At 39.3% G+C, this 23774-nt stretch overlaps 1 protein-coding gene and 1 long non-coding RNA gene across 2 annotated transcripts in view; both read right to left on the reverse strand.

Moving 5' to 3' along the window:
* Positions 1–277: 277 nt before the first annotated feature.
* LOC109200883 (uncharacterized) lies at positions 278–7055 on the reverse strand. Its single transcript, XR_002060935.2, has 10 exons — positions 7010–7055; positions 6835–6850; positions 6664–6755; positions 6388–6435; positions 5611–5626; positions 4882–4973; positions 4421–4468; positions 4237–4299; positions 887–971; positions 278–774 (listed from the first exon to the last, which is right to left on the reverse strand). It is a non-coding gene; the product is annotated as an uncharacterized LOC109200883 (long non-coding RNA).
* A 3706-nt stretch (positions 7056–10761) lies between these two features.
* The window catches only part of LOC106096489 (inactive tyrosine-protein kinase 7), a 31547-nt gene continuing 18534 nt past the window's right edge, over positions 10762–23774 (reverse strand). The window contains exons 9-13 of the mRNA XM_025904364.1: positions 18518–18737; positions 13945–14208; positions 13570–13851; positions 13406–13421; positions 10762–10807 (exon numbers count right to left, since the gene is read on the reverse strand). Coding sequence (XP_025760149.1) covers positions 10762–10807; positions 13406–13421; positions 13570–13851; positions 13945–14208; positions 18518–18737 — 828 coding nt within the window. The remainder of the gene's footprint in view (positions 10808–13405; positions 13422–13569; positions 13852–13944; positions 14209–18517; positions 18738–23774) is intronic.

A 23774-nucleotide genomic window follows, 5' to 3' on the forward strand; every position in this document is an offset into this window, starting at 1 on the left:
AAATATCTTAAAATTAAAAATAATATAATTAATAAGAAAACATATTAAGAGACATCAACAAGTCCTGCTGTGCTAAAAGCCAAGGTAAATAAATATGTTTTAAGACAGGATTTAAAAACAGATAAGGAAGGTTCCTGTCTAACATGTAAAGGCAACTCATTCCACAATTTTGGTGCTGCCACAGCAAACGCCCGATCCCCTCTGAGCTTACGATTAGTCCTGGCACACTCAGGAGGAGCTGGTCTGCCGACCTGATGGACCGGGAAGGTGTGTATGGATGAAGAAGCTCAGAGAGGTACAGAGGGGCAGCATTGGACAAACATTTAAAAACAAATAAAAGCAGCTTAACACACACACAGTCACACAAGTAGGTACCACCGGTCAATCACACACACAAACAAGTTGAGATCAAACTATCACCGAGGTCACGTTTGCACAGCTCGTTTATATGTAAGCTGTGGGGTGTGGCCGGGCTAGCCGAGTATCTTAAACAAGTATCTACACTCTACGACCAAGAGGGGGTCATACCCCATACACATGGAATATGTAATGGAGTGGAGAGATCTTCTGTTGTGAGCTGAGAAAAGAAGAGTTTCTATAATCTGCTGCAGTGTTTAAATGAATGGAAGAATCCAGCTCCGACCTCACAGGACCGTGGAAATGCTTGCTGTATAAATCAGCAGCTACAAACACTGAGAACCTGCCTGGATATCAGCATAAGGACGTGTGTGAGGGGTCACTGGCTCCCCCTGTGTCTGTCCCACCTGTGGCTTCCTGTTGGAGAACAATAAAGTTTATTATAAAAGCATTGTCTCCCCTTGATGTAAAGTGAAGTTCTGTTTCGTGTGATTGAGTCTTTATAGAAATTGTGTAAAGTTAACTGTACCTTACATACTTTGTTTAGAAGGTGCAGGCAGACTCTGTATCTGTGTGGAGGATGCAATCATCTGGTTTTACTTCCATGCAGATATCTGGTTTCAGACATACACATAACTTATCATTTGTTCTGTGTTGTAAAGATTTTTCACGCAAAACATGTGAAGCTGAAACACTTCTCTATCTTCCTCTGTATCAGTAAAAATCATTAACACCTCACCTGGGATACTTGAAACTGTGTGTTTTGTACGGTGATGCTGTTGCTCGACTAAATGAAACTGACCAACAGTGACTTGAAAAAGTATTCATACACGTTGAACTTTCACACATTTTGTCACCTTACAACCACAAAATGTTTTTTTATTGGGATGTTCTGTGATAGACCAACACAAATAGTGCATGACTGTGAAATGGTATGAAAATGATGCATGATTTTCAAGATTTTAAGCAAATAAAAATCTGAAAGGTGTGGCATGCATTTGTTTTACTACTTTGCACTTTGTATAGCCACCTTTCGCTGGATTTACAGCTGCAAGTCTTTCGGGGATATGGCTTTAACAACTTTGCATATCCACAGAGTGAAATGTTTGCCATTCTTTGTTGTAAAATGGCTCAAACTCAGCCAGACTGGATGGAAAGCATCTGTGAACAGCAGTTTTCAAGTCTTGCCACAGATGCTCAATGGGATTTAGGTCTGGACTTTGACTGGGCCATTCTAACACAAGAATATTCTTCAATCCAAACCAGGGGTTGGCAACTCCAGGCCTCGAGGGCCGGTGTCCTGCAGGTTTTAGATATCACGCTGGGTCAACACACCTGAATCAAATGATTAGTTCATTACCAGGCCTCTGGAGAACTTCAAGACATCTTAAGGAGGCAATTTAGCCATTTAAATCAGTCAATCAAATCTGTCAACAACTGTTTTCTTCTTGTCACTCTTCCATATAGGTCAGATTTGTGGAGTGTGAGACTAAAAGACTCTCCCGCCTTAGCTGTGGATTTCTGCAGCTCCCCCAGAGTGACCATGGGCCTCTTGGAAGCTTCTCTGACCAGTGCTCTCCTTACTCAGTCTGTCAGTTTAGATGGACGGCCATGTCTTGGTAGGTTTGCAGTTGTAGCATGCTTTCTCCATTTTTGGATGATGGATTGAACAATGCTCCATGAAATGTTCAGAGCTTGGGATATTTTTTTATTACTTAACCCTCCAAAGGTTGATTCTGCTTATCTGGACGTAGCGTTTTCAGTGGGAGAAACATTTTGTCACTCATCCAAGTGACTTCTTCAGTCTCAGCTGACTGCAGGTTTCCCCAATCTTATAAAAAGTACACTTGCATAATGACTGAAACCAGCACTGGGAGGCTGGGAGGTCAGTTCATTCATCATGATACTCTCTGAATGGTATTCATGGCCATTGATCAGTGGTCGTTGATCATTGGTTGTTGATCAATGGTCATGAGAATTTACATAATCATGATGAGATTTACTTACCTGATTGAGAATGCATCAAGACATGACCTAACCCTGCTTTAAACTTATCTACAACTTTATCCCTGACCTGTCTGGTGAGTTCCTTGGTCTTCATGATGCTGTTGTTCAGTAATGTTCTCTAACAAACCACTGAGATCTCCTTCCTCTTATAATAGTATTGGCAGGTGGCAAACAACTGCATGGTGCATTACCGCCACCACTGGTGTGGAGTGTGCCCCCCCCCCCCCCAAAAAAAACCCCAAAAAAACTGAAACAAAGCCTGATAACTTTTATTCCCCGAATCCTTTTGCAATAACTTGATAAGATCAAATGTCATGTTAATGTTACTGAGACTTTGGACCAGTTGTCTCCTCTCTACCTTATACTTCAGACACTGCAAAATAACATGCTCCAGAGTTTTCTCCTCTCCACAATAGTCACATTTCCCTGAATTATGTTTCCCTATCAAGAATAGTGTGGAATCCAATCCTGTATGTCCAAATCTCAGTCTTGACACCGCCACCTCCTCCTCTCGCCTACTCCTTCCAGTGGCTCTCCTTACTCCCACCCCCCTTTGAATTTTATATAACCACCTTCCCCTCCTTTCTTCTTCCCACTGTTTCTGCCATCTACCCCTCATTTCTAGCTTAATAATACTCTTAACTTCTGCCTGACCAAAGCTCACTCACGCTTTTCTTTGTAAAAAAAAAAAAAACAACAAAAAAAAAAAAACCCAACAACATTGTCTTAGTCTTATCAACTGAAAATTTGAATCCCCACTTATCATTAGAGAAAATATTAAAGGACTCATTATGCTCCCCTGGGGAGTCCTTTTCTCTACAGAAAACTTCTCCGAGTAATTCTTTCCAATTCTCACTTGTATTTGCCTACCCTTTAAAAAATCCAAAATCCACCCATACCTCTGCCCCTAATACCCAATTGATGGATTTTTAACCAACAAACCACCTCTTCACATCCACTGAGATCTCTAAAGAGCAGATGTTTATAATGACACACAGGTGAACTCTATTATCTAATTAGGTGATTTCTGAAGGTAATTGAATGCACTGGATTTTAGTTTGTGGTGTCAGAGTACAGATGTCTGAAAACAAATGCAGATTTTTACTTGCTTAAACCATGTGTCATTTTCATACCAGTTCACAATTATGTGCTTCGTTGTATTGGTCTATCACAGAGTCTCGGTCGTTGTGTCCTTGGGCAAGACACTTCACCCGTTGCCTACTGATGGTGGTCAGAGGGCCCGGTGGCGCCAGTGTCCGGCAGCCTCGCCTCTGTCAGTGCGCCCCAGGACAGCTGTGGCTACAATGTAGCTTGCCATCACCAGTGTGTGAATGTGTGTGTGAATGGGTCAATGATTGAATGTAGTGTAAAGCGCTTTGGGGTCCTTAGGGACTGAATAAAGCGCTATACGAATACAGGCCATTTACCATTTACCATACAGCTTCATTATCCACTTGGCTTTGGTCCAGGCTGGTTCTTAGTGCACTTTGATATCATTGAAATGTGTGTTATGCTAATAGTGCCTGTAATAGATTACTTTGGCTTGCACAGTTAATGTGTAGCTTGCAAAGAACGATGAATATATGTTTTTATTCTTCATTTGTTTGGTGTTTAACTGTTTTGCCATCTCACTAAATACACAGATTTAAACAATATGAAAAGAATAAAATAATAAATTTGAGTAAATGTCTGTGTTTCCTAACATGAGAAAAGTGCTGCCAGACCTAACTTACATTAATAATACCCCCCCCCCCCCCCACACACACACACACACACACACACACACACACACTCCCAAAAGAAAAATCATACTAATTAAAAAACTTTCCAAACCAGGTTTTCTTTTTATAAAATGAACTTTGGTGTACTCACTCTTAGTTCGAAGATCTTGAAACTCAATAAGAGAGGAGGTGACATCATCGTATTCATCTGAACCTGAAATGTTCAGATTTTTAGTTACAGGATTGTAAAAACATTTCACATGAAATTAGATTCATTAAATCAAAAACAAGTTTCATCTCTAACTGCTCTGTGCTTTCCAGCACATATACTGTACCATTTCTGTTTGTCACTTGTGTGACTGATTCATAGACGTCAGCAGTACCTAAAGAAAAAAACAAGCCAGGCTCACATTAATCATTTTATTACAGTTACACTAAAGATGAGAGCAAAAACAGAAACACTGTGTGAGTCAAAACCAGGACTGTAAGATCTTTAAATGTTCTTTGAAAAACTGCTGAACACAAACTGAACCTGATAAATGTTTGTGTTAATGGAGGTTTAATAAAAGTCAACATTCATCCATCCATTTTCAGGGTCAAGGGGGCGCTGGAGTCTATCCCAGCTGTCATAGGACGAGAGGCAGGCTACACCCTGGACAGGTCGCCAGTCTGTCGCAGGGCTAACACACAGAGACAGACAACCATTTGCACTCACTTTCACTCCCGCATTCACACCTGTGGGCAATTTTAAAAGTTAATATTAATAATGATAATAAAGATCAGTTTAAATGCCGACCATGTTGAAGAGAGCCGTACACATGAGTTTCATTCTGGTTGACTCCATGATTTGTGGAGGAGCCCGGACTGTGACTCTCAGACTGGATCGACCTAAAACAGGAAATAAACACAATTGTCATGGTCCTCGGTCTTTTGACGCAGCAGTTTGTGTTTTTCATTATTATGATCTTGTGTTTGTTCTGATTGTGTACTGGGGTTTAGACTTTTTAGTTCCTAGAGTTTGGTTTCTGTGTTCCCTCTGTTTAGTGTCTGTACCGTGTCTCTGTTTATTTCCTGTTTTATTGTGAAGGTCCGTGTCTTCTGTTAGTGTGTTCAGTTTATGTTTCCCCGTCTCGTCAGGTCAATTTGGTTCAGCTGTGTCTTCCTTTCTTGCATTCCACGTTTCCCTCTGTGTGTGTTTATAGTGTGTGTCCTCGTGTGCTTGTTGCTGGTTCGTCTGTGTTCTTTCTCTGCATCATTCTGTGTCATCAGCGTGTCTCCCTGCATCGCCATTTAAGGGTTCAGGTTTGGTTTTGTTCGTTTCTTCCAGTTTAGGTTTGCTTAGTTTCCATTCATGCCTTCACTATTTCTGTTTGTTTCACCACTTTATGAATAAATCTGACTTGCATCTCAGCTGCCTGCATCTTAATTCTCAACCTCCACTCATCTGCCACGGCAGACGTGACAACAATTAATTCAAAAGCAACTGATGTTTGTTTAAAATAATAATTAAAATTGTTTTACCAACCTGGTGAAGCATGAATCTGTAAGATAAGATAAGAATATTTTACTAATCTCAGAGGAAACTAAGTGGTCACAGTGGCTCAAAGACAGTAAGAACAATAACTGACTAAACTAAATAATATAATATATCACAAAGTAAGAAGAAAAATGTACACAACATAACTTCAATTTGGATGTAGCAGCTGCAGAAAGCAGCATTTAATCATGCAGTCGATGGATGATAGCAGCAGGTACAGAGTATTGCACATTGAGATGTGTACAGACACCAGTGTGTGCATGTGTGTTTCGATATGATGATGTATGTTGTAGAGTCTGACAGCAGCTGGAAGGAAAGATCTCCTAAATCTCTCCTTCACACTGTGGGTGCAGCAGCCTGTCACTGCAGGAGCTGCTCAGTGCTGTCAGAGTGACCTGCATGGGGTGGGAGGAGTTATCTAACAGGGATGACAGCTGAGCCACCATCCTGTCACTGACTACCTCCACTGGGTCATGAGGACGTCCCAGAACAGAGCTGGTCTTCTTCATCAGACTGTTCAGATTCTTTCAATTAGAATTATTAGGTTTAAATGTTTCACTGATATTTTGTGTCATCAGATCAGAATGTATGTTTGAATAATTAAAGTGAATGCAGTAAATAAACTCTCTAATAAAGTATCTAATAGTGAAATGTTCATATTTTATTTACAGGTTTGTAAAAACAGGTCACATCGAATTAGTTTCATTAAATCAAAAACAAGTTTCATCTCTAACTGCTCTGTGCTTTCCAGCACATATACTGTACCATTTCTGTTTGTCACTTGTGTGACTGATTCATAGACGTCATCAGTACCTAAAGAAAAAAACAAGCCAGGCTCACATTAATCATTTTATTACAGTTACACTAAAGATGAGAGCAAAAACAGAAACACTGTGTGAGTCAAAACCAGGACTGTAAGATCTTTAAATGTTCTTTGAAAAGCTGCTGAACACAAACTGAACCTGAGAAATGTTTGTGTTAATGGAGGTTTAATAAAAGTCAATATTAATAATGATAATAAAGATCAGTTTAAATGCTGACCATGTTGAAGAGAGCCGTACACATGAGTTTCATCCTGGTTGACTCCATGATTTGTGGAGGAGCCCGGACTGTGACTCTCAGACTGGATCGACCTAAAACAGGAAATAAACACAATAAACTCAAAAGTAACTGATGTTTGTTTAAAATAATAATAAAAAGTATTTTACCAACCTGGTGAAGCAGGAATCTGTGAAAGAGACAAATGTTATTACACATGTTTGTCATGTATAAATTGTTCCACTGATATTTAGTGTCATGAGATCAGGATACATGTATATGTGTGAATAATTAAAGTGTATGTAGTAAATAAACTCTCTAATACAGCATGAAAAGAAGAGGCTCTTACACTTGGACTGTCTGCAGCGATACAACAAGAGCAGGAGAATAATAATGAGAGAGACTCCACAAACCAGTCCAACCATCAACCACACAGGAGATGAAGAGCTGTCAGCTCCTGACACAGTTACTGTAACAACAAACAATAATTAGGTATAAAAAAAAAGTATAAAACAAACACTCTAAGAGTACGAATCTCTGCTAAGGCAGCTCACTCTGTTGACAGTATTTTCTGTATTTTCTGTGTATTTATTTTGTTTTATTTGTACTGTGAGAAGTTTGTAGTGCAGTAAAAATAAGTCAAAAGGCAGATTTTTTTCAACATGACAAAAGCAGATGTGAAATGTAATAGTGAGGTCAGAGGTCAAACAAATTATAATTTAAATCTTTATACAGTATTTTCTATATGTTGACGAGACACAGCACCTTTGTAAGAATAATAGTTTCTGTGTTATAAGGATTTTTATTGAGTCATAAAGTTGACCTTGAAGACCTCGGTGGATGTGAGCCAAATGTTAATGGATAGTTAACATGACTGCAGCTCGTCAGTGAGGTAACCACCATGCACTTGCATGTGAGGTTTTAGCTAACACACCATGTGAGACACTTTTCATGGTTCATTTGATTTGCACTGAAATGTGTTTTTGTCATTGATGATTGTCACCACCTCGCTAGTTGAAGCGGACAACTCTTCATGTGCTTTAACAGCTTTTTGTACTCCAAGAAGTGCTTCTGCTTCAAATGGTGAAATAGGTTTGTAGTGTTTCCTCCCTTCACCAAGACGGCCCGCTTGCATGTTTTACAAAAAATTGTGCTTTGGTGGGTATCTGATGAACAAAAACCAAACCATTTCAACACCACCGAAGTTGCAACGTTTTTACTGACCAATTCTGGTTCACCTGTTTCATTCAAAGATGCGCTTTCGTCCATATCATTTTCCATCGCCGCCATACTTTTTCTGCCATGTGCGTATGAGCGTATGAAAACAAAGGCACTGAGCATTTTACCCATATTCTATCGTAGTATTTAATTTTCTTATTGTTGCCAAACATACCGGTTTTACCATGAACGATATAATATGGCTAGTTGAACACACTGAAGTCACTTGTTTCCTCTAAGTCGTTGTCAGTGTCTCATTTTGAGTCGAGGTTTTCTTCTCTAAGTTGAGTTACCACTGCCAGTCTCCTTACGATTCAAACTAAACACATGAGTAGGTTCCAGATATTTATTTTTATCTGACTTTAGATGACAGATTACTGTGGATTTGATTAATTCTGACTACTTAGTTAAAAAGGGCGACATCTACAGTGCTACAAGAAGATGACCCGAGAAGGAAACAAACACTTCCGAGTCTTTAAGTTCTGCAAATCCTAACAAGTTAAAAGATTTGTGGAAATTAATTTTTGTACATTTACCAAAAAAAATCTGACACTTATGAGCTTGACATTAATTAATTTGGTTCAGATCATTTCTGTGATAAAATTAAAATCCTTCAGTAGAGTGTGAGTGAATATCTTTAATCTAAATTATTAACATACCAGCACAGACCAGCGTCCAATAAAATGAGGCCATATTGTCGTCTGCAGTTCAGAGTTCATTAAGTGAAAAAGATGCAGTGTGTGTTTGTCATGAGAGCAGACTCTTTAACTAAAACCTCTAAGATTCATTTAAAAACAGATAACATGCTAAAAACAACTGAAGTAACTGCATCATATGTTGGTGCAACATAGGTAGTAATAAAAACTAAAAATGAAAAGAGAAAATATTGGATGTAACTGTTGTTCTTAGTGGATGTGGTGGAGCAGCTGAAACAGGTTCAGCATTTTTTCTGCACTTCATGTATTAGAGCTGCACAGCAGAGAAGTTACTCTGATATGTTTTGTTCTCTTCACTGTGAATAAAAAGCTGCTTTTCACGTTTTTTGTTATCAGAATAAAAGCAAAACAATTTACTGAGCAGCACAAAAGAAACAGCTACAAAGCTGTAAGAACAAGAAGAGTTTTCACTGATTTTGATGAAACAGTTGATGTGGATTAAACATCTCCAACTTACATGATACAGTCAGTGTGATGATATCACTCCAGTATGTTAACAAATTGTCCCTTCTGCCCCGGCAGCTGTATCCTCCACTGTCAGACTCAGTAACTGTGATTCTGTATTCATTGGATGTTGGAGGTGTGTTTAACTTGGCTGGTCTCCATTCATACGTCCACTGAGCTCCTTCACCTCCCTGAATCTCACACCTGACAGTGACTGTCTCACCGCTGTATATCTGAGGCCAGGATGGCTGCAGGGTCACAGTGGGCTCAATGGGAACTGTTCACATAAGAATGATCCAGTTAGGAGAGAAACATAAAAACTCTGCTGTTTATAACATAAGAGCAGAGTGACTGCAAAACAGCTGATTCACAGACAAACAGTTTAAACTTTAAAACAAAGTCACAACTTAACAATTTTAAACTGTAACACAACAGTTTTTGTAAAATGTACGAGTATTTACTTTGCACAGTGATCATCTTTTGTTCAGATTTCTAAAATTACAGATTATTTTTCATGAGTTGACAGCAGATTAAAAAGACTGGAAGAAATTATCATGTGAGAAACATTTTCTAAAAGTTCTGATGAGGTCATCATGTGAAACTGGTGCAGTTGCTGATTTGGGACATTGGAGTGTGTCACACTTGTAGTTATTGTATAACAAACAGGTTCTTGTGGCTCTCACTGATTTTCAATGAACTGAACTGTACCAGTTTCACATGATGACCTCATCAGAACCTTTATTTTTCATTAATTTAAAAAAGTTAATTGATGCCATTAACAATAATTACACAAAATAATCTAAGTGGAACCTGTAATGTAGCAGAACAGTCTCTAATAAAATGAGGTTATATTGTAGTCAAACCTGAAACGTCGAGGAATTAATGTAAAAATGCTAAAAACAAAGGAAGTAACTGATCTGCAGTGATAAACTCCACATGTGCAGCCATGAGGTCAAGATGGGACAGACTGGGATTATTACATTTGGACTGAATTCTTTCATCAAACTAACAAAATATTTTTCAGATGTTTCACTGAGTGATTATTAAATATCTTTATAATTATATTAAAAAAATATTTTAAACTACTTTTGATACTAAACAACTAAAGAAACCTACAGTGCTGTTGAAAGACAAAGTGTTTGGTTGAGTTGATGAAACTTTGTGCAGTATAAATTAAAATGTGTGAAATGTGTCCAACTTACCTGTTACTCTCAATGTGATGATGTCACTCCACTCTGTCCAGGAGGAGCTTCTTGTGGCCCGGCAGCTGTATCCTCCACCATCAGACTCAGTAACTCTGTTGATTGTATATACACTGGATGTTTCATGTATGTTTACTTGGCCTCGTCTCCATTCATACGTCCACTGAGCTCTTTCACCTTCATGAATCTCACATCTCACAGTGACTGTAGTACCTCTGTATATCTCACTGCTGTATATCTGAGTCCAGGATGGCTGCAGGAACACAGTGGGCTTAGGAGGAGCTGTTCAAATAATAATAATAAAAAAAAAAAAACATCAGACTTGTAGAAATATAAAATGGTAATTGAAGCTGTCTTGGTTTTGTTGCTCTTGTTAGAGGTAATCAAATGTTTTCATCCTAGTGTCAATTTGACTGAAAATCAGCAATAAAAGTTTAACCAGGTGTGCACAAATCTAAACTGTGAGACTGAACATCAACACAATATCATGTAAACAACTTCAGTTTCTCAGATTGCTGTTTTTACCTGAGTCCCTCACTTGAGTACTGAATCACAACGATATTAAACCTGACAATATAGAGATATTACATAATAGTTTCATAAATGTTCTTACAAAATAGAGCGAGATGACTTCCAGCCTTAAACAGACAATCTAATGTTCCTTCTCAAGATGAAACTCGTGAATAAAAACACATCAAATGTTTTGATCCTTCTCACCTTTAACTGACATCCAGCTCTGTGCTGACTCTTTTCCTGAGTACTGACACTTGTAGAAACCTTCATCAGACTTTGACACTGCAGAGATGTTCAGCTCCCCTCGGGTATCATTTTGAATAAGTTTGTCATTGTGATAGAAAAACACATTGGAAAGTATTTTTTGTGTTTTCAAACTGCAGCTCAGACTAACAGAAGCTCCCTCAGTCACAGGATGAACAGGACTCACCAGGATAGGACCATTACCATCATCTGTGAAACAATCACACACAATTGTTTCAGTCACATCAGCTGATGCAAACCCTTGAGAAAAAGCTGTGAATCGTGTCTCATGATCTACATGCAGACCTGGTTTTCTGAGTGATTATGAGGACTGGAAATATAGTTGGGATGTTCCCTGCAGGAGTCAAATTATTGACGGTGACGTTATTGAATGGTTAAAGGTGAAATTGTAAATCTTTGTATGTTTGTTTTGTTTTGCATGACGTGTTTCCCAAATTTCTCTGAATTAAGACATTAAAAGTTCATCTAATCTGACGACAGATGTTGAGCTTTGAGTTTTATTCTGACAGAGAAAATAAAAAATACTGTTGGCAAATTATGACAAACTGAATTATGAAAGGATGAAGAGAAATTAGACCAACAACCAAGAATATTTTGATGCTTCGTTGCCTGAAATTGTCTGAAATTCTCATTATTGTTTGTGTTGCCACATAGAATTACTTCACATACAGCAAAGCTGGGACAAATGTTCATGTGACGTCTAAATCATTGAGATCCAAGAAGTAAATGTATAATAACATACTCTGTACAGTGATGTTGACTGCACTGCTGAACTCTCCTGATCCAGACTCACACCAGTACACTCCAGTATCTGACTTTGATGTGTAGATGTTACATGTGGATCCAGTCATTCTCCTACAGTCAGAGAGTCGGCCATCCTCAGAGAACTTCCTCACTCTCCACTCAGTGAAGTTTCCCTCACAGGTCAGTGAGACAGAGTCAGAGGTGAAGTGTTGCACTCTGTCAGGACTCACTGTGAGAGACGCTGCTGAATGAACATCTGGAAACAACATGCAGTGAAGAGACAAAGCTCACAGATGTTAGGATTCAAAATATCACAGTGAAAATATTTGTTTGAAGCTTTTGTTTTGAAGATCAAATTTAATAGTTCAATATGATAAAGTGTTTGTTTGGTGAGACACTGAGTCTGACAACAAGCCCTGAATCACACAGACAGTCAAATCAATGGAGAAACACAGGAGCCGAATACTGACATGTTTAAGATGATCTAACCCACATGCTTTATCTGCTGGCAGCTCATGTAGAGCTTGGTACACGTCATGTGACATCATGAGCTTTGAGTCATCACTCTCAGCATTATCCACCTGATACAGATCACTCTGAACACACTTCAGTCATTTGCTGTAATGTTTCTGTCATAATTCTGTGATATTGTCTGTTTCACAGATTCCTTCTACAGTGAGATATTTTGCAGCAGCAGGACCAAAACTAAAAACCTTTGAAGTATATTTGAAATGAACAATAACAGCAGCTGTTATTTGTGACGTCTTCTTCTAGCGTCCATCTGTAGTCAGTGTTTTTCTTGTATTTGTCAGAGCTGTTAACCTGCCTGCTGACATCTTTGTTTCTTTATTAACTATATTTGACTTTTTTTATCTGAACACCTACCTGAGCACTAAACAAAGAGTCTTAACTGTGTAAATCCTGTCTGTGCACTAAGTAACAATAATCAGTACAAACAGTAACATGGCCTGTATTTATATAGCGCTTTTACTAGTCCCTAAGGACCCCAAAGCGCTTTACATATCCAGTCATTCACCCATTCACACATTCAAACATGAGTTTAAATATCAAAGTAAAATTATTCAAAGAGAAAACATTTAAAATCTCATAGATGTCTTTTGTTTTTCATGTTATCACATTAAACAAAAACTGAAAAATAAGAAAAGGAAACAAAGAAATTCAGTTTGGTTTGATCACAGAGAGAAAGGAAAATATTCAGTTCAGTTCTTCTTTTGGGGAGTTTTAATGTACACAGACATCAATGGTTGTCATGGAGATGAGATTTTAATGGTCTAAATCCTGGTGAATTAAAATGATGACCTAACATGAGCTTATTGAATGGACAGAGAAACAAACTGACCTGCAGACCAGACAAACTTTGGTTGACTGTGATCAGTGTGATACTCTGGGTCTCCTCTTCCAGCTCTGCACACATATCCTGCTGTGTGTGTCTGTCCATGAATGATGTAGGAGTCCTGTGCAGTCCCACTGCCATCAGGTAGCAGCTCATAACTGGAGGATTTCTCTGATAGATCAGGAACAGCTTTATACCAGTAGAAACTCCATCCTGCAGACGGATGTTCAACCTGACAGTTCAGAGTTACTGAGGCTCCAGGACTCAGCCATGATGGAGACACAGTGAGGACAGGACGGGGTTTATCTGTTCAACAAAGATTTTCTCTCAGTGAACATGTAGTACAGTCTCTGAACAGTGAGCTCAGTTTATACAAAGAATAATAATCTCAGTCTATATGAACAGAAACACATTTTACAAAGTGTTCAAACAGCTTAAAGGAAATATGACTTACTGTCAGAAACTGTCAGTGTGACTGAATCACTCCACTCTGTTGTTTCATGCTGTGAACTTTTCATTCTGCCCTTACAGCGATAGTTTCCACTGTTGGATGATGAAGCAGATCTAATCCTGTATTCAGTTTGATTTGGAGGTTTTATGGTGCTGTTTGTTTCCCACTCATAATCCCACTCAGTGTCTCCTCCATGGATCTCACATCTGACAGTGATCGTCTCTCCTCTGTATATCTCAGACCAGTTTGGATACAGAGTCACAACAGGCCTGTTTGACACTGTTAATGTTCAAGAAAGTACAATAAAAACACATGAAAGACAAAAGGTTCAGTTACCATCAGATGTAGTGATTTGTAGGAAGTTACATTTACACTCACCAGTTGTGTCAATCCTGACTGACTCACTGTCCTCTGTGTAGTAAACTGGTTCTCCTCTTCCTCCTCTGCAGCTGTAGAGTCCTCCCTCTGAGACACTGATTTGTCCATTTGTCACAAGTTTATAAGATTTCCCATCTCTGTACCAGTAGTATTTCCATCCAGATGATGATGATGATGATGATGGGTTCACAGAGCAGGTCAGGGTCACACTGCCCCCTACTGGAACAGCTGTCCTATCAGCTCTCAGTTCAGCCTTTGGTTTCGCTGCAGTTCAGTTTAGAACAAGAACATAAAAGTAAAAATGACTGAATCAGAACAATTTAAAGAACTTGATGGAAATAATTCGATGATCAAATATTATGAAACTTTAATGGTGAAGCTAAAAAAACTGTGTCAAACATACTCTGTAATACTGTTTTGATCAGCACTATGATTTTTTATGTGTATTTACAATTAATTACATACATGAATAGTTCATTTACTAGAATTATTTTGAAGCACGACTGAGTTTATTGATCAGTATTAAGAAAGTAACCCAGATTAATATGATCTGATTGTATTTTGAACATCTGAGAATTGTTCCTAAATGAGTGTGAGCAGTTATATTTAATGCTATTTGTACTTTTGTTTTTCCTCCTTTATTAAATCTACCAGTAACAGCGAATGAGTGTAACCACAGCGAGCAGGAGAAACCTGAGTGAAGGGAAGAGATTCAACAACAGAGCAAGTTGTAAAAAGAAGTCCAAAACAAAATGTCCACCAGAGGCACAGGGAAGAGTCCAAAACTCAGTTCAGGAGGCCGACCTCGACGGCGATGACGTCCAACTGGTGGCCCGGAAAGTGGCCGGCGATTCCGAGGTGCAGAACATGGCTTGGGCGGCGGCGTGGCAGCTGCAGGACCAGGCAAAGCCGAACCCGAACCAGGCAAAGCCGAACCCGAACCAGGCAAAGCCGAACCCGAACCAGGCAAAGCCGAAGCCGGTGGAACGGCATGAGGCTGGACGGGCTCCTCGAGCCCTCCAGCTGGCGAGGCATGACCAGTAGGGGCAGAGACCACTGGCTGAACAAAAGGCTGAGCAGGTGGTGGAACAAATGACTGAGCTGAATACTGGGGAGATGGCTGAGCTAATGACTGAGCTATAGACTGAAGCAGAGGATGCAGTGGTGGTTGTTGTAATGAAGTTTGTGGTGGTGGTGGATAAGCATTAAGCTGTACTAGTTCTCCTAAGCCTCCAAAACACGAGGAAAACTGCTGGACGGGCTCACTCGATCCTCCAGCGGAAACAGGAACGGGTGCAGGCACCTGCCGGACACTAGCCGCTCCCACCCGAGGAGCTGGTATGTGTGCAGAAACTGACAGAGCCTCAGCCGGCCTGGAAACCAGAGCAGGCCGGCCTCACCCGAGGAACTGATACAGGTGTAGGGGTACGCTGGGCCCGAGCTGCCCTGGGAGCAGGAACACAAGTAGGAGGCTCAGGAGCGGGCTCAGAAAAAACAGTCTTAGAATGGGCAGGCTCAGGGTTAAAATGTACCAGGTCAACAAAAACAGACTTATCAAAAATGAAGTTTGCACTTTTTCCACCACGTTTTACAGTCTTTGTTTTAGTGTTTAAAGGGTTTGAAGTGTGTGACTTGTCCTTAATTAATCCCCCCTCCCAGGGAGCTGAATGAAAATAATTTTCCCAGTCAATGTCATCATCCATAAGGGAAGTTCCCCACGGATCAGAGGTGAGTTTATTACTTTTAATGTCAGATGGGACGTGAGAATAAAAGTCATTGTCACTCACCACCGTGAGTTGCTCAGCAATGTCCAGTTTATGGCGGCGGGTGCGCCGCTTCCTTTGAACAGAGGAAGCTGGCAGAGCGAGCAACTGAGCCTCTGGTGCACAGAACGGTGACACTGAGGCTGGAGTGTGAGCGCCTGAAGCCACACGGAGGACTCCCACCTGAAGCGGGCGAGGCTTGGATGCAGGCGGAGCAACAGGTGGGGACTTTCGGCAGCTCTTGGGACCTCCGAGAGCCAGCCGAGTCCCACGGAAGATGCGCTCGTAGTCGGGGCACGCCACGGCTTCCAGTGGAGCTCTTCCTCCAGTTGAGCGAAGGCTGCCTCCCGACGCTCGTTGAGCTCGCGGTCTGCTGAGTCCATTATATGGTCAGGTTGTTCTGTCACAGTCTGGCGGAGGCAGACTGTATGTATTGTGAAGAGTGGACCCAAAATGCAGACACGTAGGAACTTGGAAGCTTTGAGTATTAACAAAAAGCGAGCCGTTTAATATGGCTGGTAATAAAGCTACAAACAAAGGGCAAGGCAAACTGAAGTAAAACTAACATTAACCTAAACTGGGAGAACTAAACAAACAACAAGAAAAACCTAGACATGAAACTTGGAAACATGGCGTGGACAACAGACAACCTGACAAGGAATGAACAGAAACTCACGGACTAAATACACACAGGAGGATAATGAGGGAAACGGAAACACATGGGGAAACAGCTGACACACATTCAAAATAAAACAGGAAACATAATGAGACGCAGACATGACAACATGAACTTGACAACATGAGACTCAGACATGAAACACATGAAGGGCAAGGGAGACTTCACAGGGGTTGAAAACACAAAGGGGAACTAATAAGCAAATGAACATAGGAAACCTAATGAGCTTAAACATACTATAAACATCAAAATGAACTAAAACTCAAAACACTGGGTCATAAGACCCAGGATCGTGACAGTAGGTTCCACGTATTTATTTTTATCTGACTTTAGACGACAGATTACTGTGGATTTGATTAATTCTGACTACTCAGTTAAAAAGGGCGACATCTACAGTACTACAAGAAGATGACCCGAGAAGGAAACAAACACGTCTGAGTCTTTAAGTTCTGCAAATCCTAACAAGTTAAAAGATTTGTGGAAATTAATTTTTCTACATTTGCCAAAAAAATCTGACATGAATGAGCTCCACATTTATCAGATCATTTCTGTGATAAAATTAAAATCCTTCAGTAGAGTGTGAGTCTTATAACTAATATCATTAATCTGAATTATTAACATACCAGCACAGACCAGCGTCCAATAAAATGAGGCCATATTGTTGTCTGCAGTTCAGAGTTCATTAAGTGAAAAAGATGCAGTGTGTGTTTCTCATGAGAGCAGACTCTTTAACTAAAACCTCTAAGATTCATTTAAAAACAGATAACATGCTAAAAACAACTGAAGTAACTATTCAATATTTTAGTGAACAGCACAAAAAGAAACAGCTACAAAAACAGATACTTTTGATGAAACAGTTGATGTGGATGAAACATCTGCAACTTACATGATACAGTCAGTCTGATATTACTCCAGTATGTTAAAGAATAGTCCCTTCTGCCCCGGCAGCTGTATCCTCCACTGTCAGACTCAGTAACTGTGATTCTGTATTCATTGGATGTTGGAGGTGTGTTTAACTTGGCTGGTCTCCATTCATACGTCCACTGAGCTCCTTCACCTCCCTGAATCTCACATCTGACAGTGACTGTCTCACCGCTGTATATCTGAGGCCAGGATGGCTGCAGGGTCACAGTGGGCTCAATGGGAACTGTTCACATAAGAATGATCCAGTTAGGAGAGAAACATAAAAACTCTGCTGTTTATAACATAAGAGCAGAGTGACTGCAAAACAGCTGATTCACAGACAAACAGTTTAAACTTTAAAACAAAGTCACAACTTAACAATTTTAAACTGTAACACAACAGTTTTTGTAAAATGTACGAGTATTTACTTTGCACAGTTATCATCTTTTGTTCAGATTTCTAAAATGACAGATTATTTTTCATGAGTTGACAGCAGATTAAGAAGACTGGAAGAAATCATCATGTGAGAAACGTTTTCTAAAAGTTCTGATGAGGTCATCATGTGACACTGGTGCAGTTGCTGATTTGGGACATTGGAGTTTGTCACACTTGTAGTTATTGTATAACAAACAGGTTCTTGTGGCTCTGACTGATTTTCCATGAACTGAACCTTAAACCACTGATCCACTAATGGATCTGTTCTACACTGGAGGTTCTTCTAGCTGTAGTATCATTAAAGACATTATGACACTCATGAACACCTTTACTTTTCATTAATTTAAAAAAGTAGAAATAAATTGATGCCATGAACAATAATTACAGGAAAGAATCTAAGTGGAACCTGTAATGTAGCTGAACAGTCTCTAATAAAATGAGGTTATATTGTAGTCAAACCTGAAACGTCGAGGAATTCATGTAAAAATGCTAAAAACAAAGGAAGTAACTGATCTGCAGTGATAAACTCCACATGTGCAGCCATGAGGTCAAGATGGGACAGACTGGGATTATTACATTTGGACTGAAATCCTTCATCAAACTAACAAAATCTTTTTCAGATGTTTCATTGAGTGATTATTAAATATCTTTATAATGATATTAAAAGATAATTTAAACTACTTTTGATAATAAACAACTAAAGAAATCCACAGTGCTGTTGAAAGACAAAGTGTTTGGTTGAGTTGATGAAAATTATGCAGTATAAATTAAAATGTGTGAAATATGTCCAACTCACCTGTTACTCTCAATGTGGTGATGTCACTCCACTCTGTCCAGGAGGAGCTTCTTGTGGCCCGACAGCTGTATCCTCCACCATCAGACTCAGTAACTCTGATTGTATATACGCTGGATGTTGGATGTATGCTTGACTGACCTCGTCTCCATTCATACGTCCACTGAGCTCTTTCAACTCCTTGAATCTCACATCTGACCGTGACTCTATCACCGCTGTATATCTGAGTCCAGGATGGCTGCAGGGTCACAGTGGGCTTAGGAGGAGCTGTTCAAATAAAAAAAACAAAAAAAAAAAACATCATCAGACTTATAGAAATCTAAAATGATAATTGAAGCTGTCTTGGTTTTATTGCTCGTGTTAGTAGTAATCACATTTTTTCATCCTAGTGTCAATTTGACTGAAAATCAACAATAAAGAGTTTAATAAAAACAAACAGATTAAACCTGGTAATTTACTGATATTTAGAATCTACCAGCAGAGTGACTGGAAACAACCAGCTGTGCACAAATCTGTGAGACTGAACATCAACACATAAACACAATATCATGTAAACAACTTCAGTCTCTCAGATTTTACATTGTAAAAATACTTTTTATAGTCAAATATTCCACTATTTACTTATTTCTACGTCTTTACATTTACATATTTCTACATTTATGAACATATAATCCAGAGTTGTCAGTGGCTGTTATCCTTTGAATAACCTGAGATCTTAGTTTCTAAGGAAGCTCAGATCCTTTAATGTGTGGAGACAGATGTAGGAGATTTTCTACCAGTCTGTGGTAACAAGTGCGTCTGTTTTGCTGTTGTCTGCTGGGAGCCACACTTCAGAGGCCCCAGAGCTCCTCAGACTGAGTCAATCATGCTGCCATAAAGGACACTTCAATAAATCATTCCTATCATTCTCTATAAAGCTGTATAATAACTCTTCATTCTGTGACAGGTGAACGCAGCAGTCAGGCATAAAATCACAAACATTATTTATTAATGTCATTTGCATTTCTGTCTTACACAATATAATCCTCACTTTTACTGTTTTTAACAAACTTCATTTTTACTTTTTTGTTTTCACTGTAAATGTAAAAATTCCTGCACTGTCTCATAGTGAGCTTTGCGACGAGGGAAAACAACACCCTGGACCAGGTCTACACCAACATCCCAGATGCTTACAAAGCCACCCCCCTGCCTCATTTCGGACTCTCTGATCATCTCTCTCTGTCCCTGATCCCTGCTTATAAACCTCTAATTCAAAGACAAAAATCATCTGTAAAAACAGTACGAGTGTGGACCACAGAAGCCACCATGGCCCTACAAGACTGTTTTGATACACGAATTGGAGTGTATTTGCAGAAGGATCAGACTTGGAGGGCCACACATCTGCTGTACTCTCATACGTCAGCTTCTGTACTGAGAGTGTAACAACAACAAAGACTGTTAAAGTGTTCCTGAACCAGAAGCCATGGCTCAACAGTGAGGTGAGAGCCCTACTAAGAGCACGTGACAGCGCCTTCAAATCAGGAGACCAACAAGTCTACAAAGAGGCACGTCAGTCTCTGCTTAAAGGCATAAAAGAAGCCAAGCGCAAATACAAACAGTGCATTGAGGAGCACTTTAACACAAACAACTCCAGAAACATGGTGCAGGGGATCAAATTACTCACTGGCTACAAAGACAATCGCACACAAACAAACTCCCCAGACATCACCTTACCTGACACCCTAAACGAGTTCTTCGCCCACTTTGACCAACAAAACAGCGACACCATCACCCATCCTACACAATAGCACAGACAAATCCCAGCCATCCACCCATCACCCATCAATGCTACTAGTGCTGGGCGATATGACGATATATATCGTGTGGACGATAGAAATGTGTCTATCGTGCCATTTGTCTTCTATCGTTTATATCGTTTCTAACCCTAATTTTATAAATTATTACATAAAATATATCATTAACCCTTTACAACCGGTCAGAGCAGGCACGCTCCGTTTTGCCTAACTATTTTTAAATCCCTGTAGAACTGGAACCAGGTAAGGTAGCGCAATAATTTTTTTTGCATATGAAACCGTAGGAGTTGTACTTACATCTTATTCCATTAGCTTGCCCTAGGTAACGGTTTCCTTCCACATATAGCTTTGCAAATATTGCACAAAAAGCACTTCTAGCAACAAAAACATAATATTCCAGACTTGCAGCAACAAAAACAATATTCCAGAAACACGCTTTGCCGATCCGATCAGCTATTCATAACACTTCCTACGTTGGAATATAAGTCAGCGCAACTATCGCATGTCCGCCATTACCTGTCCGAAACCGGAAGTGACGTCATTTTCGCGGAAAATGTAGTTTTTAAAAGTCATGTTTGACTTTATGCTTTTCTGTATCGTTTCTGGGATGCTTAGAAGTCAGATGACACTGTTGGAAATAGTTTATTTTGATGTACATGCTGTTTTTTTGCAAATTTGCATTATAATATTTATTTTCATTTTTCCTGTAGTATATAAAAATTAGTGTATCTCAAAAATAAAACTATGAAGACACTCAAAATAAATTTCTCGTGGTTGGAAACTATTTTGTGCAACTTTCTTGTATTTACAGTTTTGAGGGATAAGCCTCTTAAATTTCTCTAACTAGAAATATATGTAAAAAAAACAAAACAAAAACGATTTAAAATTTTTTTGTAGTTTATTGCACTTTTTTGCAATTTATGTAGTTACTATGGACTTAATGCATACATATTATTAAAATTTGGGCTATAACGGTTGTATTGATGTATAGCAACTTGAAATGCTCCCACAAATGGCACTACAGCATGTAAAATGTAAAGATAAGCTCTGGCGGACTTGGTTCTATGGTAGGTCTTAAAGGGTTAAATAGCCTGTGGCAAATATATTAGTGTTGTCTTCTCACTATACATACTTTTAACTATATGCAAGAGAAAATAAAGTATAAAAAAATGATATTTTTCGCAAAGAAACTCCGTCTTGTGGTTTTGCGACATGGTGCTGCTTTACATGCACCCGGATTTGCGACATGCTTTACAGTAACTCAAAACAAAGACTGCACCCTCTCCACTCGCTGTTTATAGACTGCATACTTTCCAGATGACCACAGGTCAGGTGGTATATCGTGATATATATCGTTATCGTGATATAAAATAATTCATATCGTGATAAATATTTTTTCCATATCGCCCAGCACTAAATGCTACAGTCTGTAGTACCATCCTGCTTTAAGTCAGCCTCCATCATTCCAGTGCCCTAAAAGAACACAGTGAGCTGCTTGGATGACTATCGTCCAGTTGCTTTAATACCCATAATTGCCAAATGTTTTGAGCAACTCATCATGTCACACATTAAAGCTGTCGTCCCTGCAAACCTCGATCCATACCAGTTTGCATACAGGGCAAACAGGTCAACGGAGGTCGCCATAATAACAGCTCTTCACACAACCTTCACACATCTGGACATTAGTAACACCTATGTGAGAATGCTGTTTGTGGACTTCAGCTCTGCCTTCAGTACAGTTCAACTCCACAAACTCCACAAAACTAAGCAACTTAAGACTCAGCAGCTCACTGTGCAGCTGGATACTGGACTTCCTGAGCGATAGACCCCAGAACATCAGAATGGGAGCGCACACCTCCTCCACCCTCATTCTGAATGTAGGTGTCCCACTGTATTTATATTTATTATAGTTGCAACAGCAACCCCCCACTCAATGTGCAGTATCATTCATGCATGTATGGGTGTATCCATATGTTTGCAGGTGTATGTATAACTTGTACATATCTTTCTTGTTTAAATGTAAATTTGTCTGTGTGTGTAAGTACTTACACTATTGTGTCCTTCACACACATGGAGAGATGCCAAACTGCCCTCAATGTTCTTGTAACAGTGACAATAAAGAGCTGTTCTATTCTAGTGTGAGGCCCCATACCAGGCACCGTTGGGACTTTTATGTTATTAATATTTTATTGTCACACTTTGTTGTTTATTGTAGACTTTACTATTTTCACTTTTTATCATGCTGCTCTAACACATCAATTTCCTTTGTGGGATCAATAAAGTGTCGACCTATCAAGATTGACCTGTTGAATATGTGTCCTATGTTGTAGACTCACTGTGCTAACAGCTGGATTTTTCACTCACATTAGGAACAACATGTAGAAAGAATTTACCAATAAGAACTTAAGCGCTACGTGTTAAGCTTGAAATTCTTTTCTTTTGATAGTTTGCAGTGGACAGACTGATCCTCACCAGGTGTGAAATAGTTTTAACATAATGGGAATCAGAGACTGAAGGAGGGTTTCACATGTTTGAGGAAAAATGTTCATGTTTTGTGTTTTATAAGAGTTTGTGTTTCTTATGTTCTGCTATATGTTTACTACAGTATAAGATAATCTAGGCTTCTGTTTTTTGATTTCACAAAATCAATCTAAATGTTGTTTGTTGGAGCTGCAGAGCTACAACACAAGAAAGGTTAATCAGGTTATGAATTTGAATCAAATATAAATTGTCTGAAGTTATTTTCTTACAACAAATTTGACCTTTTGAATGTCTGCGTGCCGGCATGTGACGGCCGTACTGAATATCATTTTGAGTTTCTCCACTGACATTTCAGCAAAATGGATCAGCCTCATCATTTTTTCACTGATTTTCGAGGTATCTTTGAATTCAGCCTGCTGTAAGTTGATCATTTTCATTTCCATCAAACAAAGTGATGTCCTTTTGTTCCTAACATAAGCTTAACTGTGATCTTAAGTGTTTGTATAAACCTTTAGCAACATGTTTGTAAATAATTTTGTCTCAAAAGATTCATAATGATCAGAAAGGTTTTCATCATGCAAGATGTCAGATTCAGCAATTTTGTTTTTAGATGCCAAAAAGCATTTCTGGGGCAACACTGTAACATGACAGTTAACACCAGTGTTGGGTAAGTTACTTTAAATTAGTAACTTAGTTACATTACTAGTTACTTCTCTAAAAAAGTAACTCAGTTACTTCAAGTTACTCGTTACTTTCAAAGTAACTAGTTACTAGGGAAAGTAACTTTGGTTTTACTCAGAATTCTCTTGTTAATGTGTTGCTTCCGTAACTGGATACCCAGCCACACTGCCAGTCTTCTAGCTTGCTTACTTGCCACAAGTGCACTGTGCCACCTACCAACAGAAAGGAAAAAATAATGTGCACATTTCCATGAGAGAAATCCCACGCCTGGACCGTCGTTGACCGCCGCCATGATTCTAGCCTGC

The sequence above is a fragment of the Oreochromis niloticus genome, unplaced genomic scaffold (assembly GCF_001858045.2).
Source record: "Oreochromis niloticus isolate F11D_XX unplaced genomic scaffold, O_niloticus_UMD_NMBU tig00001123_pilon, whole genome shotgun sequence".
Taxonomy (NCBI): domain Eukaryota; kingdom Metazoa; phylum Chordata; class Actinopteri; order Cichliformes; family Cichlidae; genus Oreochromis; species Oreochromis niloticus.